The sequence below is a fragment of the Camelina sativa genome, chromosome 17 (assembly GCF_000633955.1).
Source record: "Camelina sativa cultivar DH55 chromosome 17, Cs, whole genome shotgun sequence".
In the NCBI taxonomy this organism is placed as follows: Eukaryota; Viridiplantae; Streptophyta; class Magnoliopsida; order Brassicales; family Brassicaceae; genus Camelina; species Camelina sativa.
The window spans coordinates 11,815,140-11,831,897 of record NC_025701.1 but is presented as its reverse complement, the minus strand read 5'-3'; the positions used below and the strand labels follow the sequence as shown (position 1 = coordinate 11,831,897).

The 16,758-nt window shown below is 34.3% G+C and overlaps 5 protein-coding genes across 6 annotated transcripts; 3 read left to right on the top strand and 2 right to left on the bottom strand.

Moving 5' to 3' along the window:
• On the bottom strand, positions 2,297-4,066 carry LOC104756777. The gene is made up of 5 exons (XM_010479425.2): positions 3,868-4,066; positions 3,543-3,708; positions 3,361-3,441; positions 2,764-2,887; positions 2,297-2,628 (listed from the first exon to the last, which is right to left on the bottom strand). The coding sequence occupies exons 1-5, from the start codon at positions 4,019-4,021 to the stop codon at positions 2,590-2,592; spliced, it is 564 nt and encodes a 187-aa protein (XP_010477727.1). The 5' UTR covers positions 4,022-4,066; the 3' UTR covers positions 2,297-2,589.
• On the top strand, positions 8,664-11,786 carry LOC104756775. The gene is made up of 4 exons (XM_010479421.2): positions 8,664-9,447; positions 9,536-9,825; positions 9,952-10,030; positions 11,613-11,786. The coding sequence occupies exons 1-2, from the start codon at positions 8,750-8,752 to the stop codon at positions 9,810-9,812; spliced, it is 975 nt and encodes a 324-aa protein (XP_010477723.1). The 5' UTR covers positions 8,664-8,749; the 3' UTR covers positions 9,813-9,825; positions 9,952-10,030; positions 11,613-11,786.
• Positions 10,184-12,873, bottom strand: LOC104756776 (protein kinase APK1B, chloroplastic-like). Of its 2 annotated transcripts, none has more exons than XM_010479422.2 (7): positions 12,214-12,873; positions 11,926-12,113; positions 11,594-11,792; positions 11,361-11,524; positions 11,163-11,267; positions 10,824-10,946; positions 10,184-10,725 (listed from the first exon to the last, which is right to left on the bottom strand). In XM_010479422.2, the coding sequence occupies exons 1-7, from the start codon at positions 12,320-12,322 to the stop codon at positions 10,486-10,488; spliced, it is 1,128 nt and encodes a 375-aa protein (XP_010477724.1). In that variant the 5' UTR covers positions 12,323-12,873; the 3' UTR covers positions 10,184-10,485. The 2 variants fall into 2 exon arrangements, with proteins under 2 accessions (XP_010477724.1, XP_010477726.1); XM_010479424.2 differs by having other exon boundaries at positions 12,256-12,873.
• On the top strand, positions 13,787-14,762 carry LOC104756774 (MLP-like protein 423). Its single transcript, XM_010479420.2, has 2 exons — positions 13,787-14,032; positions 14,374-14,762. The coding sequence occupies exons 1-2, from the start codon at positions 13,846-13,848 to the stop codon at positions 14,649-14,651; spliced, it is 465 nt and encodes a 154-aa protein (XP_010477722.1). The 5' UTR covers positions 13,787-13,845; the 3' UTR covers positions 14,652-14,762.
• LOC104756772 (uncharacterized protein At1g24010-like) lies at positions 15,786-16,564 on the top strand. The gene is made up of 2 exons (XM_010479419.1): positions 15,786-15,919; positions 16,019-16,564. Exons 1-2 carry the CDS (start codon positions 15,817-15,819, stop codon positions 16,357-16,359), a joined length of 444 nt encoding a protein of 147 aa, XP_010477721.1. The 5' UTR covers positions 15,786-15,816; the 3' UTR covers positions 16,360-16,564.

The window sequence follows — 16,758 nt, the reverse complement described above, 5'->3', positions numbered from 1 at the left end:
GCAACTCTCGTTAATTTCACCATTGGTCATACTCTCAATTCTCACTTGATTAACAAAAGATTGCGGAAATCCAAAATTTTAAAAATCATATAAAATACTCTATGCATTTCTACAAGAAGAATTTTCTTAGCTTTTTATTTTTCTTCTTAATATTAGTTTTAAAGCTTTTTATGGATAAATACTAACTAATGGTAATGAATTGTAAAATTCACAAAAAAAAAAAAACTGAAAATATATAAACTTATGGAATTACTATTGGTTCATAAATGTGAATAAAAATAATTTTGGCTGGATGTTAAATTTGTTAAAAGGTACTGACTACTGAGGGTGTTATTTGTATTTTAGTTATATTGGGGTAAATGAGAGTTGTATTGTTTTATGCAGGACTCTTTAGGTTCTGTTACTTGAAGGACTCCAAAGTCACTGTTAAAGAGAAAGTGGTAATAGCTTAATTTGAGATACTAGAGAGATTCAATGATGATCTTATATGTTTTACTGAACTACAGTTCTCTTTCTTTTGATACTAAAAGGTTTAGACCAATTTCACACCATGGCCGGAAGAAAAGTACCACCGGAGTTAACTATAGATGATTCGGTTTTATACCTCACTAAAGTGAAAAAAGCATTTCATGATGAACCTGCAAAATTTAAAGAATTTCTCAATGTCTTGATTGATATTAAAGTTCATCGGTATGAATCATTTTAACTCTTTAATCTACACAACAAACACACATGTGTGATTTTTGATTCTGATGTTACTAGAAATCTTTTTGTAGAATCAATAAAGAGAGTGGCATTGCAAGGATGACTGAACTCATTAAATGGCACCCGTGGCTGCTTGTTGGTCTCTGTTTCTTCCTTCCCAAGGCTAAGACAACTATCCATGCCAAGGCTAACAAAGTATTAGGCCAATCTCAAACCATAGCCGTCATAAAAGTATCACCGGAGCTAACTAAGTGTAATGTGCATGCTTATGTGGCTTCTGTGAAGGAGGCAGTCCATGATAAACATGCAAAATATAAAGAATGGATCAACATATTCAAATATTTTAAAAATCGCAGGTATGGAATATTTCTCATGTTATGATCGGTTTTGCTCTTACTTTTAACTCCCATTCTACTACACAACAAAACAAACATTGTGAACTAACTCTGACGTTACTTGGCTCTTTGTAGAGTTGATGTAGCTACTGTCTTTGCAAGGGTGAAGGTACTCATGAAAAACCACCGGAAGCTTCTTCTTGGTTTGAGCGTCTTCCTGCCTAAGATACCTCTTGAGGCTGAGCATCATATTACGTCAGCTGGGGATAAGATGATCATCCCTCCCGAGGACGAGAAACATATTGTGTCCGGTAATAACAAAAGAAAGCGTGTTAAGTGTGATGATCCGGATTTTGTGAACAAGCCTAAGGTAACTATGCATGATGCGGTTTCATACCTCAATGATGTGAAGGAAGCATTTCATGATGAACCTACAAAATATGAAGAATTTCTCAACCTCATCCTTTTAGTTGGGACTAAAATAACCATGCCTCCGGAGGTTGAACAACATATTATGTCAGCTGGGGCTAAGATAACCATGCCTCCCGAGGCTGAGCAACATATTACGTCAGCTGGGGATAAGATGACTATCTCTCCCGAGGCTGAGCAACATATTGTGTCCGATAACAACAAAAGAAAGCGAGCCAAGTGTGATGATCCAGATTATGATCCAGATATTGTGAACAAGCCTAAGGTATAAAATGCACAAATTATATAAACTATAATACAAATAAATACCATTTTGATCATTCTTTATTTGCTAACTTGTTGTGAGTCTCCATGGAAGAAGCGAAAAAGAAAAGGAAAGAATGTGTCTCCACCAAAGAAAAAGGTGAAACTTAGCAAGCGCACAATCCATTGTAAGAAATGTGGTCAAGCGGGGCACAATTCTCATTCATGTGGTAAGAAAGCTAGTCAGGTTACTCTGGTGCTGTAAAATGTGTTAGATTGTTGTTGTGATTGTATCTTTATGCTGTTACATGGCTGTGTGTCAGGCTTGTGGAAGTAGTGGATCGCTAATGAAATCAGCACACTCTCCTCTTCATTGCCTTGTAACAATTAGAAGATTAGAAGCAAGTGCGAGGACTTTTTGGCCTTCTTAATAGTATAAAAAGTTGTAAACTGAAGATGGGTTAAGGTGTTATACATCAATATATTGACGGTGTTGTTATATACATCACCAGTAATGCGTACTCGCATCATTTTCAATAAACTCCAATCACACGAAAAATGCTTTTTAAAACTCAGTTCTAGTGGGACATAAGGTGTAAAAATTCTATTGGAGAAGAAGTCACTAAAAAGATGATTCAGTTCTTGTTCATAAATTAACCAAAAGAGGACAAGACCTCATTGTTCTTGTCAGAGGGTGAAACTAGTCCAAATTTCAATCCCTGCAACTCAAGAAATAAGCAGATTCTATGTAAAGACAACAACAAGCGAAAAGCAAACATATACACTTTTCGCTGGTCGATCAGATCTTAGACGCTTTTCGGGATAGTAGCAACAAACCCTTTTTGGCTATTTCACTGACCGACTCCTTTTACAGGCCTCATGTGCCAAGTTGCAACCTTCGTCTCTCCAGATCAAGCTGCGTTGAAGGCAAAAAAATGCATTATTATCACACACGAGGCTTGATCAACATTGCACGATGGAATGCAAGTAGCCTAATATAACACCGAAGGCTCAACTGACATTAGACAATGAGGTTGCAAGTGACACTTACCACTTTCTTGACTCGGTTGTTGGCAGCATCAGTTCCACCAAAGACACAATCTGAAAAATACGGGCTACGAACGCGTACTTCTTTCATCACCAGAATGTCTGAGTTTTCCCATTGCACAGGAAGCCTAGAAGGAAAATAAATTCACATGTGATTTCATTTGAAAGAGAGAAAGCAAATTCTACCATTTCCTCTCAACTAGATATGATTTATGTAGTCTAGAACTATGTATCTAGACAGCTTCTTAATTGTATCACAGAGAAAGGCTAAAGATACTCCACACTAGGCACACAACATATGTAGTCTACAGATAAAAGAAAATAGAAGCTTTGCATATATATAGTTGCAAAGCAAGCATAGAGCAATACAAGGCTTTTAAATCAAGTCCAGATTCTAACAATTTATCTTTGGCAATAACACATTAGAAGCTAAAACAAATTCGTCTAAATCAAGCAATTTGTTTACAAAGAACTAATCTTCAACTACACATATCATCTGATTAAAGATCTCGTCCCATTGTATAAACTCATGATCACTCTAACCTCTATTTCACTCTTAGAGAATAAGCTCGAAAACGTATAAAAAAGAGAAGAGACTTACGTCTTAGACAAAGCGTCGAAGATGCTCTGAGCCTCTACGGTAACACCAACTCCCAGTCTCTCAGCATCTGCTTCTGCTTGCCTGTGCGCTCAAAAACGTTTGTTCCCCAAGTAAGCTAATAATAAGCAAATCAGATTAAAAATTGAATTTTTTTGGAAAGGGTTCATACAACAACAACTAACCTGATAGCAAGTGCCTCTTTAGCTCGGAGACCATGAAGATCAACAGAACACTTGTCTGTATCAAGCGGATCTTCAGCTTTGCCTAAATACGAAACCCCTGTAATAAAACTAGCATTCACCATCCTTGTGTTCTTCAAATGCCCAGGTCTAGGTTTCGATCCCTCTTGTAATAAACCCAATGACTCGTCAAGGATTCCACAAATTCAGCTCATGATTATATATATATATATATATGTATATATAAAAGAAACAAAATTTGATGAAACAATTTGAAAAACAAATTTAGGAAACTAGTGAGAATGAGGTCACATCGAACAAAGGATATCAAAAAAGACGAAGTTGGGAATGGGGTCGTAAGCCATGACGATCCCTCGGAACTCATCTCCGGTGATCACCTTGATTAAATAAATATTCCCCACCGCGAACTTCTCTCCTTCTCCTCCTATATCGCTGGCCACCGATGCTCCTGCTGGATCCATGGCGGCCGCCTGAATCTATCTCCTCCTCCGGCTTCTGTATCGGCCGAAGTACGGAAAAGTTATTGATATATATATCATCACAAATCTACAGACCTTAAGCCCAAATCCTTAATGGGCTTTATAGTGGATTTTCAAACGCTGCGTTTTAAACATTAGTATGTACTTCGGTTAAAACGAATAAACCGATCTAATCCAAAGAAATCTAAATACCATTATCCATAACCAAAATTCGAAAATTCCAAACCAAAATCGAACAAAAATCTGGATTTGATCACTTCTAGATCCAATTTATTAATATAGGCCACAGCCACAGGTCAAATATAAGCTAATGGTAGATAAAAAAACGCGAGATTATGATTATTAACATTTTTAAATACATTTTGTGCTCTATCTTTTTATTTATAAAATTTGAATAATTAAATTTTGTCATTTGAATAAATATTATAATTTGGATAAAATACTTGTAATAACACAACTGTTTATCATCAATGCAATTTATAACAATGCATCATCTATATCAAAAAATAAAGAAACTTAATTAATTATTATATTATTATAAAAATTATATATAAATAAAAGAAAAAAAAATGATCAAATCCTAGTTTTATTCATTTTAATTTTGTTATAATAGATTACCGAATATTGACATATTGAATCACCATCAAATCGGAGAGCTTTTATGGTTGTTGTGAAACTTTCCGATCATGGTAATATCGCATATATATGATTTTTTACATGGAGACATCTATAACTTGGGATTGGATCATCTTAAGGAACAAATATTAATGCTGTCAAATCTAAAGGTTTAATTTCTTATCTTTGTTTAATGGTTCATTGGTTTAAATGGTGAACAGTTTTGGTTTGTTCTTTCTCTGGTTATGTGAATTGTGAATAATCATAACTAATGGTGAATAATCATAATTAAATGTTCAATTTCAGTGCTTCACATATTTTTTTTTCAATTAGCTGGTCTGTTCATGTATATTAAATTGTCTAAAGGTTGTTTTGGCAGCTTTCTAGCAATATAATTTCAATTAGGTAGCATATAAAATGTTTAGACAGCTTTCTAGCAATATAATTTCAATTAAGTAGCATATAAAATAAATTATAGATAAAATTAATCTTTGGAATTTCTTTAAAAGATTTTGATTACACTTCATATGATTTTATATGGAATATGTTTAATTTGTTACATACAAAATAATTTGGATTTTAATTATTTAACTCTTTAGTTTATGTATTAGTTTATATGAACAACTTAAACTGAATTTTTGAATATCATAGTAAATATTCATTTTTATTATTTACAATATATTTGTTTTACTTCGAATGAAGCATTGCACAAATACCCTTTTTACTATACAATTTTGCAAAAATATCCTTTTTGTTGTCCATTTTCAATAATACTCTTTTTAATATACAACATAACTAAATTTTAAACTCTACACTCCAAATACTAAATTCTACTCCCTCAAAACTATATCCTAAATGTAAAATAGATAATCAAAACCTCAAAAATAAAATTCTAGAAGTTAATTTAACATATTATAATTTTGTGAAAGAGGGCAACAATGATAATGGCCAAAAATGTGGTATTTTTGAAAAGGAGTATCAACAAAACATTTTCTTATAAACCTTATTATGCAAGCTGAATAATAAAAAAATAAAATAATTAGAGAAATATGTATGCACAATTATATTGAAATACATTATATAATTTAATATTGTAATGATTTGAATATATATAGAATTTCAAAAATACCCCTTTTCTAATACCATTTTTTAAAAATACGCCTTTTAAAAACTTTATTAAAATGCCACTAAAAACTGAAATATGTGTACTCTATTTTTTTTGTCATCATTGAATCGACAAGGCCCATGTGTAATCTTATCAAAATATACATAGGTGCTGTTTGTTTGCTAATTCAGATGCAGTATCTGGATGCAAATACATAATCTTGTTCGTTTAGTGATAATTAAGAGCATAATCTGGATGCTGTATCTGATTGCATTTTCAAAACTCATTCAAAAAAATTAGAATATCTGGATGAGTATTTTTATAGAGTTTGGATACAATGAACTCATCCAAAAGTGTTTAAAGTCGAACAACTGGACTGGACTAACCTCTTCGTGTGTGATGTTCCAGTTGAAATATTCAGTAGCAAAAAGAAGGTAACACTTCCTGCATGAGGAAGCATGAGTTCTTGGTAGAGCACATGACACCTAGGTGTTAACATATTGTGCTACTCATGAACCTTCCTTCCCTCATCCACCAAATGGCAAGTACTATCTAGTAAACTCAGGTTACCCAACTAGAACTGGTTATCTAGGGCCTCATCATAAAGCTAGGTATCATCTTGATCTGTTTGCAAGGGGAGGACCACCTACTAGCACTAGAGAGCTGTTTAACCGTAGACATTCTAGTTTGCGTTCTATGATATAGAGAACATTTGGTGTTTGGAAAGCAAAGTGGAGGATTTTAGATAGGAAACATCCTACGTATGAGCTAAAAAAGTGGATAAAGATTGTAACAGCAACTATAGCACTTCACAACTTTATTCGAGATTCACACTTTGAAGACGGTGATTTTGCTTATTGGGAGATGGTAGATGATTATGAGAATCATGGTGACCAAGCTGTAGAAAATGAAGAAGAAGGTAACATTGAACATACTCCATACATTCCAACTGGTGATAGAGCAATGGAGACTCTCCGTGATGTTATAACTGAAAAGATAGGAAGAGGACGTCAACTTCCGTATTAGCATCACAGCAGGTTCACAAAACACTATGGTATTATCTCCGTGATGTTTGGTTTTGATTCTTGTTTGGTTTTGATGGGAACTTGTTTGGTTTTGATGGGAACTTGGATCTCATGGCTTATGATGAGTTCTGAAGGATTGTATTATGATGGTATTATGATTGTTTTGAAGGATTATGATTGTTTGGTTTTGATGGTATTATGATTGTTTTGAAGGATTACTATAAGATTACCAAAATGTTGATTGTAATAAGGTTTTGTTGGATCATAAGTTAAAGAAGTTATTTTTTGTGTAAGGATCCTATTTTTTGTGTTATTTAAAAATGTGGAGTGATACTAATTGATATAATTTTAGAAATGTTAGATCAAAATAATTTTAAATTATATAAGTTAAAGAAATAAGAATATATTTTTAAATTATAAAAGATGATTTCATTTTTACATGTTTAAAGAAAATTCTTTACTTAATCAATAACCAAAACCACTACATCTTCAACACAAAATATAGGGTTTTTTTGGTCATTTTTTTTTTTTTTGTATCCAGATACATATACTAAATAACAAAACAAACATAGTTGCATCCAAATACAATTTCTAGATGCGTGAACCAAAAACACAAACGAACAGTATCTGGATGCTGCGTCCAGATGCAAAATCCAGATTTTGCTTCTAGATTACGAAAGGAACATGAATCATAAACTACACACACACATATATATATATATATATATATATATATATATATATATGTGTGTGTGTAAAATTTTATATATACTTTATAAATACTTTTTAAAAACCTTTCAAAACCTTACAAAATATTTGGATCCAGTCTCTAAGTAGTAGTTAATATCTAGAAATATTTTATAAATCTTATAAAGCTTTATAATGTTGCATATTTAAAAATGGATATTTTTGAAAATGAATAGGTGAAAGGGGCATATTTCTAAAAATATTCTCATACTTTATAATTATTTAATTAATTAAAATTAATTAACATAACTAATAAAACAATCCACACATATGTGCGGACAGTTACCTAATAGGTAACCAAATTAAGACATGACAAAAAGAAATGACTAGCAAAGCAATTCATAACTGTTTTTCCAAGTTGCTTAACCGGTGCAGACCTCAACGAAAAAGACATGGAGAATGACATATTGGGAGATATAACACTAATCAACTTTCAGATGTTAACAAATCAGTGGAAATTGCAAACCTGAGAAATACTTCCAGAGAAAATCTTGCAAAAGGATAATCAATTCTAGATTCTGAGAAAACGACAACATCTCTTCATAAACCAAAATAAAATGTGTTGTTGTACTTAGTTCCTGCATTTAACATACCAGATGAACCAAAATAAAGATAAGAAAAAATAGCATCCATACCTATTTTTCTCAATTTTAATCACATTTACATTCATTTCATTTATAAGTAGTTATCTATTTGGATATGTTTTAAGAAATATTAATATGCTACAAGTATCCACAATTCTATTGGTGTCTACATAACTACGAAAATATGGATTTAATGTTATCATTATATACTAAACCCTAAATCTTTAAAACCTGCAAATTCGATTGTCTATCGAAATTATCACAAATATATGAATTTGATATTATCATTGTATCCTAAACCCTAACTCTCTCGCCACTATTACTAATGCTCATAGTCTCATCAAATCTACTATGAGAAGAAGTGGAAAGAATTCCAAGCTGGTGACGTGGATTTAAACAAAGGGAAAAGCAGAGATTGGGATCGAAACAAAAGGTTTGACTGGGAAAAAGAGAAAAGCAGAGACTGGAGTCCAGACAGAAGCTTCCAACTCCATATGAGGTAGACTAAAAACGCCGCGTTTTAGAGATTAGAATAGAGATCACCAAATATGATGTCGTCGTTATTTTATCCAATCTAATTGGGTTATAGAACAGCGATGCTCTGAACCACCAGCAAATCGGAGTCTGTGTATCAATGGCGGCTGTAAGCATCTCTCTCGCTTTCTCTGTTGATCATCTCAAACCAAGCCAACCAACGAAGTTTGGATTCTCCTCGTCTTATTCTTCTTCTTCGCCTAGATATCCTTTACTCTACTCGTGTAAATCTCACCGTTCCACCTCCAACCTCAGATTCGCTTTCCCTCCTTCGCATTCTCCAGTCTCAACAGTTACAGAAACGGGAGATGAACAACCTACGAAATCGACCGGAAGCTACGCGTTTCTAGAGGAAACGTTTCGCACTGGGAGGTTTTTGAGCAACGACGAGTTGGAGAAATTGAAAACTCTCGAAGGGTTTGCGTATTTTCAGGAGCTTGAATCTGGGACGATGTGGGTTCGAGTTATGAGATCTGATGAGATGGACTCGACGGTTCATCTCTTGGCTGAGTCATTTGGTGAATCTATGTTATTGCCTTCTGGTTATCAGTCTGTGTTACGGTTTTTGGTTAAGCAGTATTTGATTGAGAGGAGAGAAGTGTTGCCACACGCAGTGACTTTAGTTGGGTTCTTTAGGAAAAAAACTGATGGGTGTAGTGATGGAGAGGAAGCTGAGATGGCTGGTACTGTAGAAGTGTGTTTGGATAAACGTGGCGCTAATGCTTCACCTCCTTCCCCAACTCCTCCTAAGGAATCGCCTTATATTTGCAACATGACTGTGAAAGAAGATCTTAGAAGGTATTTGGCACTGCTCTCTGTACTGTTGATTTCGTTTTTTAAGAGAGTTTGTGTTGTGTTTGACTGTTTGTGTTATGACTTTTGTTAGGAGGGGAATTGGATGGCATTTGTTGAAGGCGAGTGAGGAACTGATATCACAGATTAGTCCATCAAAGGATGTATACCTGCATTGTAGGATGGTCGATGAGGCTCCGTTTAATATGTACAAGAAAGCAGGGTATGAGGTTGTGAAGACAGATACTGTTTTGATCCTTTTGATGTTACAACGGCGTAAGCATTTGATGCGCAAAAAGCTTCCACCTTGTTACACCAATCCTTCGGATACGGTAGATATAGAGAGGTCTGAAAATCACCTCATCTGCTAATGCGTGAACACGGGTACGGTTTTTTTTCTTTCTATCAATGTACCAATTAGTTTTGTATTTTTCTCTACCTTGTTTGAATTCATAACAAAATTTCGATGTAAACCAAGTAATTCAGAATTGGTTGTGATTCATCATGTAGGAGGTAAATGTGACTTGACCAAGGACACGGGTTCATACCCTGTTTGCTTCAACTTGCTGTTTATAGAATCTTAGTTGAGGTACGCTACACATGCTCTTATATTTATCAAACGTATTTTACAAGCTTTACCTGTTGTTATTTGCTTCATGCTTCTAGTAGTGGCAGTGATTGTGTTCTTGTTCATATATATATATATATATATGTGGTCCAATCTTCAAGCATAAGGCAAAAGTAAACAGAAAAGGCTACACCTGTTTATTTATATACTCATTTCTCTTCAAGCAAAACATAAATGACAAATACACCATACCATACAAATATATGTATTGTTTGATCCAATATGCTTTGTGCCTCTATAGTATTATACATATACACATCCAAATAATATCGTTTAGCAGTTGGAAGTTGAATTCAAATTTTCCCACATATATAATTAAAGATTGCTTTGTTTTATGTTATCAAGTTTCATCAGTGGCCTCTCATTTTAGGAAAAATGATAGTAATCCATATTACTGGTTTCAAAGAATTTGGTGTCTAGAGCTTTCTGAATGTAGGAATCGTCCCACCCAAACCACCCTTCGAGTTTGTATAGATTATTAGTTGCAGTTCCTTAACACAATCCATCACTGATGGTCGCTCTTTACTCTCTATACGGATGCACCGTGACGCCAGATCAGCAAACATAGCTATAGCTTCCATGCTGTATGAATTCCTAGGCAGCTCTGCATCTATAACTTTTCGCAATTTCTTTCTGTCATTCAGTATATTTCTAACCTGAAACATAGAGAAAATTTAGCAGTTTATTCCAATGTTAGTTTCTTCAGTAAACATTTTGTGTCTGTGAATCTTAGAACCTAGAAAGTCCATTTTACCTGTAGCACCAGGTTCTGTTCATTTGGGCCCTGAGTTAAGTCAACTGCTCTGCGTCCAGTAAGTAGTTCTAGCAGTACAACCCCAAATGCATAAATGTCGCTTTGTAGAGTAAGTTTACCTGTCTGCCACAGGAAAAATTGGAACAAAATTATGCTAGAAACTGTTTTTCCTTGCTTTGGGGTTCTGATATGTGAGTGTGATAAAGTTCCTATTCCTAGAAATTTTATGTCATTACTAGCAAGTTTTGAATTTAGTAAGTAGCGTATACTGAACCCTTTGCCATCTCATCCTCATTTACAGGATGAGAATCATGTGAAGATATAAGTAAGAATCTTTACCGATGTATATTCTGGGTCGAAATAGCCGAATGTTCCTAGAACTCTTGCTGTCACACAAGTATCCTTCCCTTCTGGCATCAACTTTGCTAGTCCAAAGTCGGATATCTGCAAGGATTATACACGCACGTCTTAGTTTTAGTGTATGCTTGATACTAATGTTGCATAGAGCACCCATTTTTCTATTTATTTTATAAGCACCTTTGCATTAAAGTTGGAGTCTAGTAGCACGTTGGTGGATTTGAAATCTCTGTGAACAATTGGAATCCCAACAGAAGAACTTGAATGGAGATAGGCTAGTCCTTTTGCTGCCCCAAGTGCAATCCTGAGCCTTATTGGCCAGCTTATTTTGGCTTCTTTAATTCCTGTGACAAAGACACAGTTTAGTGTCCAATTGGCTTTTCGTGGATAGAACTTTTCTTTCATTGACTAACCATTCAAATGATCTTGCAGGTTTCCATTTTGCATATATTCATATACTAGGAACCGGTGTTTTCCATCTGCACAATAGCCGATCAAAGCGACCAGATTTGGATGGTCAAGTCTGCTCAAGATATCCACCTCCACACGAAATTCTCTCTCTCCGTCAGCCTTTTTAAAAGGAGGTAAATCCATTTTCTTGATTGCAACAACCTACAAATAGCGAGGGATCAAGATAATATGTATGCTATTCTAATAGCTCATCCTTCTCAAGATTTACTTGTAAAAATTGTTTCTAACATTACAAAGACTGTAAATCACATAAATAAAGCTATATAGTTCCTACCTCTCCTGTTTTTAAAGTGCCTTTGTAAACTCGGCCAAAGCCTCCTTTACCGAGTAGATTCTCATCACTGAAGGAACTTGTGGCCTCCTCCATTTCCTTGAGGGTATAAACTGATGACCCGTATCTTCGTTTCCTTGGCTGAGACGCCTGATCTTCGATTTGCCAGCACTCTGCTGTTCTGTAGATCCCTGAGAAGAAGGTTAGTTTCACAGAGATGTTTCAGTTTCACCTAAAACCCTTTTTTTTTTTCAGTAATAGTAATGTCGGAAACCAAAAATAGTAACATACTTTTATGCCATCTGGCGAAGATGATGGAGAAAAGGAACGTACATGGATCCGTATCATAAGATTTGCTTCTCCTTCTCTTGTTCCAAGCTGAAACAAGTGGAAAATGCATAGCTTTTAGGTTGTGGTTGGCTTTTCCTATGCTTTGTAGATGCGAGAGACCATGAGAAGAAAGCTTCTGGTATGTCTTTAGTAGTGGTGAATCCTTCGTAAGTTAGTTGCTTCCAACGAAACAGAAAAGATTGTTGTGGTTGAAGATGATAGATATAGAGGAATGTATGAAGTTAATTGATTTTGAGGGTAAGATTTCTGAAATACTCAACAGCAGTATTTCAACTACCGAAGTTCAAGAGAGAGAGAGAGAAGGAGAGAGAGAAAGAGAAAGAGACGGTAGAGCTGAAGAATACGTAGATTACATGTACGTAAAGCAAAAGAAAATGAGAGCATCTTGAGAAAGACTTTGATGTTTCTTTTCAACTCTTAAGGGTCGAGTTCTCGGTTCGGTTCTCTTGTCTGAATCTATCAGAACATGCGTACGTACGTATCTGTGTCGATCAAGAAGAGAGATGGGACGCTGCTTTCAGATTGTTTCCTTCCCTTTCTCGTTTCAATTCTTTTCCACTATATATGTTTTTTAATCAATAATGTTGTTTTCATGCGTCCGTTGAGAGATATTATGATACATAAGTATATTTGTAAGAAAACCTATAATTTTCTTAAAAGCAATCTTAGTATTATAATTACCTTGTCAAATCCTAGGATACTGTAACTTTAACGTATCCAATTATATTATTCAAAATTTGGGTCTGGATGAACTTTTGCTTCAAATAGACATGATGACTCATCTGATAGAATTTTGTTTGTCGTTTCTATTTTATGATTACCGAGTGCTTGCCGTTTACTAGCTATGGAAGACAACAACATGCTGTTTCCTAGCAGAACAGGGAAATAAAAGTACCTAACGATGATGATGAGATTGTTTCGGCTTATATTGCACCGAACCATGCCACCAAGAAGATCATTTTTAAAAGTTAATAGCAGATATTTCAGATCTTTATCATTAAGATTTTTTTTGTTCCTATGAAAATAAAATTTGCAATCAAGTTGTTATATGTTTGTATAACTGTGTGACGTGACTCCTCCGCATTTACTGATTTATTTGATACTAATACATTATTTAGAACCAATTATTCAATCTCATCAGGGTTCACATTGGTCCACAGTTATTATGAGAGGTCATAAATGAGATCCCCGGCCCTCATATGTAAAATGTGCTACTTCATTTTACTTGGTTCATAGTTCTTTTGTTGAAAGGCACAAAAGAAAGGTGGAGGCAATGGTAATCACATGACACAAAACACAGTCGACGTCATATTTACACTACCTACCCAATTTATTATTTGATTCATCCACCTCATTGAGTGGTTGACGTAGCAATGAAAAATGGCAAATGAAGATATTTATAAGCTTTGGGTTAGTTGTATAGGTTGCTCCACATAGTAAATGCAATTTTTCATATCACTAAAGGCTTCAAAACTTCTCTCTATATATAGACACGACGAGTTGTATTAAAAAATCATTCAAAGACATATATATATAATACTTGAGTTTTTCTTTTCTTCTTAAACTAGGAAAATGGGATTGAGTGGTGTTCTTCATGTGGAGGTTGAAGTTAAGTCTCCGGCTGAAAAGTTCTGGGTAGCCCTTGGCGACGGCATCAATTTCTTTCCCAAAGCTTTCCCTAATGACTACAAAACCATTCAAGTTCTTGCTGGCGATGGGAATGCTCCAGGCTCCATTCGCCTCATTACTTATGGAGAAGGTACACTGCCTCACTCTATCTTTAGTTTGTAACCATTAATAATTCATGTTTCGAATAATTTCCTAAATGGCAAAATTGAATGGAGAGAACCATAAATGTTGTCGCATTCAATCAGATTAAGTACTTCATTCCAGAAGACATATATTTTTCAAAAAACCAAGTGTGGTTCTACATCGGAAGAGATGTATGTATTAAAGATTTTAATAAGAGAAATATTCCTATCATGTCCCTTAATGGTATAATTCAGCATAGTTAAACACTAGAAGCACTATGTTTCACTCTCTCACCATAAAATTATTCAAAATATGTTAACTTGTTTCTACTTTTACCCGTATATATAGGATCTCCACTGGTGAAGATATCGGCTGAGAGGATCGAAGAAGTGGATTTGGAGAACAAAAGCATGTCGTACAGCATCATCGGCGGCGAAATGATGGAGTACTACAAAACGTTCAAAGGAACCATCACAGTTATTCCTAAGGACGGGGGAAGCCTTCTGAAATGGTCTGGTGAGTTTGAGAAGACCAGCCATGAAATCGCTGACCCACACGTCATCAAGGACTTTGCTGTCAAGAACTTCAAAGAGATAGATGAATATCTCCTCAAGCAAAGCGCTTAAAAGTTGAATCTTTAAAATATATAAGTATGGGTTCTATTGCGCGTCTCTATAAAACTTATCTTAAGTAAGAAGTTAAATAAAGTGGATCCTCTTGAGTTATCCTTATTTATGATTGCGGAGTTTGGGTTTCGGAGTATATTACATAGAGACACTGCACGTCACATATTTACAATATATGCCCATGAATATTATTATATCAGTACGTAGTATTTGAACAATACTAGAGACTAGCTAGAGAGGTTTATAAATAATAAACCGTATTTTATAAAGAAAAAAAATAAACTGCTTTTTAAACAAAGAAAAATAAAAATAAATCTTATCTTAAAAATTTGTTATTCAAATTAAATATAGGAGAAGAACAAGGCCACAATAAACTTTTTACAAAAGCCAAATTTGAAATAAAACAAGTCGAATCTAACAATTGAAGAGTTGTTAATGAGTAATGACTTAATATGGTTTGAGTTTGACGGTCGAGCACGAGCAAAGACATTCGGATAGATGGAGACGACTTGCCATCATGCCATGCAATGAGCAACAACATTATTTATTGCTTTGCTACTTGGACACGGATGAAGAATCAATATTCAATTTAGTGGCTCAAGATCTAGTACTTCCTCCGTTTCACAATAAGTGTCATTTTGACACTTTTTCTTGTTATAAAAAGAGTGTCATTTTATGTTTCCAATACAAATTTTAAGCTTAAATATATTTTTACCCCTATTATTTGAGCTTATTAATTAGAAAGAGAAAAAACTTTAGTGTATTTATAAAGGGTAAAACAGAAATTTAAACAATTTTCTTAATTTGTGTGTATTATGTCAAAATGACACTCTTTGTGAAACAGAGGGAGTATATCAATTTATTATTGATTTTTTAAATCATGTTTGATTTGTTTTTTTTTCCTGTTAAAATCTAACATAATATTTAGGCCTTGAATGATAGTAGATTTTACAATAATTTATGGATTTTGTTTCTCAAAATAGATTTCTTTTAAATTAATCATCATTTAAAACCAACAACCATTCATGGCCTTAGTTCATGTAGTAGTAAGTACATTCTAACAAATTCATCAAACTCTTTCTACATATAAAGACCTTCATTGAGAAGATTATTATCAAACCCACATAACAAATATACTTAAGAGAGAAAAAAAAAAAAAACGATAATGACACTAGGAGGATATCTCTCTGTTGAGTTTGATATCAAGTCTCCGGCGTTTAGATTCTGTCAAAGTTACATGGCGATAGCGAAACCCACAAGAGACCAAGGTAACTATTTCCCATTACATATAAAAACATATGTTGATTCATAATTCATTTAATATTTCTTGATTACAATTCTAATTGCTATATATGTTTTCACCAAAGCTTTGGTTGAGGAGCTGGAGGTTGATCTACCTACAGAGAAGAAAAGGTTTCAGTTAAGAATGATGGGCTTTCAGATCTCGGAGTGGTTCAAGACGATCACAACACCTTTCATCAACTGTACTGTTGATCATGAAGAGGCCAAGTCGAGAAACCCGGATAACTACAAGAAACTCGAAGGAACCATGACCGTCATTCACACAGAAGGTAATGACGGTGGCCGAGCATTCTGGACCGTAGAGTATGAGAAGATTAGCGATGACATCAAGGACCCACGTTTCATCGTCGACACTATTACAAGATACTTTCAGGCGATGGATGAGAGAATCTTTAGAATGATCTGAAATAGTCAAACAGAGTACATGAGACTTAATATATATAGTTATATATCGATCATACAGTTTAGAATAATTTATGATGATTGATACTAGTTATCGTTTAATAATGGTTGGCATTTAGCAAGGATTTGCTCTTGAAGCTTTCAAGATGCATAATTAATATATCGATCTGGATATTATTGTTGTATCGACGATATATTCTAATAAAAAGGATGACTTATTAATCCATGTTTTATTATTGGGAAAGTGAATTGTGCAATGTAAATTAATTGCTTATGGTTTAAGTTAATTTAGTTATGCACAAATATTCTTCCATGTAGATTCAATTTTTCAACATACTAAGTTACTAACAGTTGGTGAGAGCCATGAACACATGATCACACCCTCATGTATTGTCATTTTTAG

Bases quoted from the DNA above. Each gene is read 5' to 3' on its own strand.
- LOC104756777 (XM_010479425.2), bottom strand. From the start codon at position 4,021: ATGGATCCAGCAGGAGCATCGGTGGCCAGCGATATAGGAGGAGAAGGA. The intron at 3,442-3,542 runs GTTAGTTGTTGT...TTGAGCGCACAG, and splicing joins AAAGAGGCACTTGCTATCAG to GCAAGCAGAAGCAGATGCTG. The intron at 2,888-3,360 runs GTAAGTCTCTTC...TTTTCCTTCTAG, and splicing joins TTCGACGCTTTGTCTAAGAC to GCTTCCTGTGCAATGGGAAA.
- LOC104756775 (XM_010479421.2), top strand. From the start codon at position 8,750: ATGGCGGCTGTAAGCATCTCTCTCGCTTTCTCTGTTGATCATCTCAAA. The intron at 9,448-9,535 runs GTATTTGGCACT...GACTTTTGTTAG, and splicing joins GTGAAAGAAGATCTTAGAAG to GAGGGGAATTGGATGGCATT.
- LOC104756776 (XM_010479422.2), bottom strand. From the start codon at position 12,322: ATGCATTTTCCACTTGTTTCAGCTTGGAACAAGAGAAGGAGAAGCAAA. The intron at 11,525-11,593 runs GTTAGTCAATGA...TCTTTGTCACAG, and splicing joins CCTGCAAGATCATTTGAATG to GAATTAAAGAAGCCAAAATA. The intron at 10,947-11,162 runs GTAAAGATTCTT...TTCCTGTGGCAG, and splicing joins TCGACCCAGAATATACATCG to ACAGGTAAACTTACTCTACA.
- LOC104756774 (XM_010479420.2), top strand. From the start codon at position 13,846: ATGGGATTGAGTGGTGTTCTTCATGTGGAGGTTGAAGTTAAGTCTCCG. The intron at 14,033-14,373 runs GTACACTGCCTC...CCGTATATATAG, and splicing joins CCTCATTACTTATGGAGAAG to GATCTCCACTGGTGAAGATA.
- LOC104756772 (XM_010479419.1), top strand. From the start codon at position 15,817: ATGACACTAGGAGGATATCTCTCTGTTGAGTTTGATATCAAGTCTCCG. The intron at 15,920-16,018 runs GTAACTATTTCC...TTTTCACCAAAG, and splicing joins GAAACCCACAAGAGACCAAG to CTTTGGTTGAGGAGCTGGAG.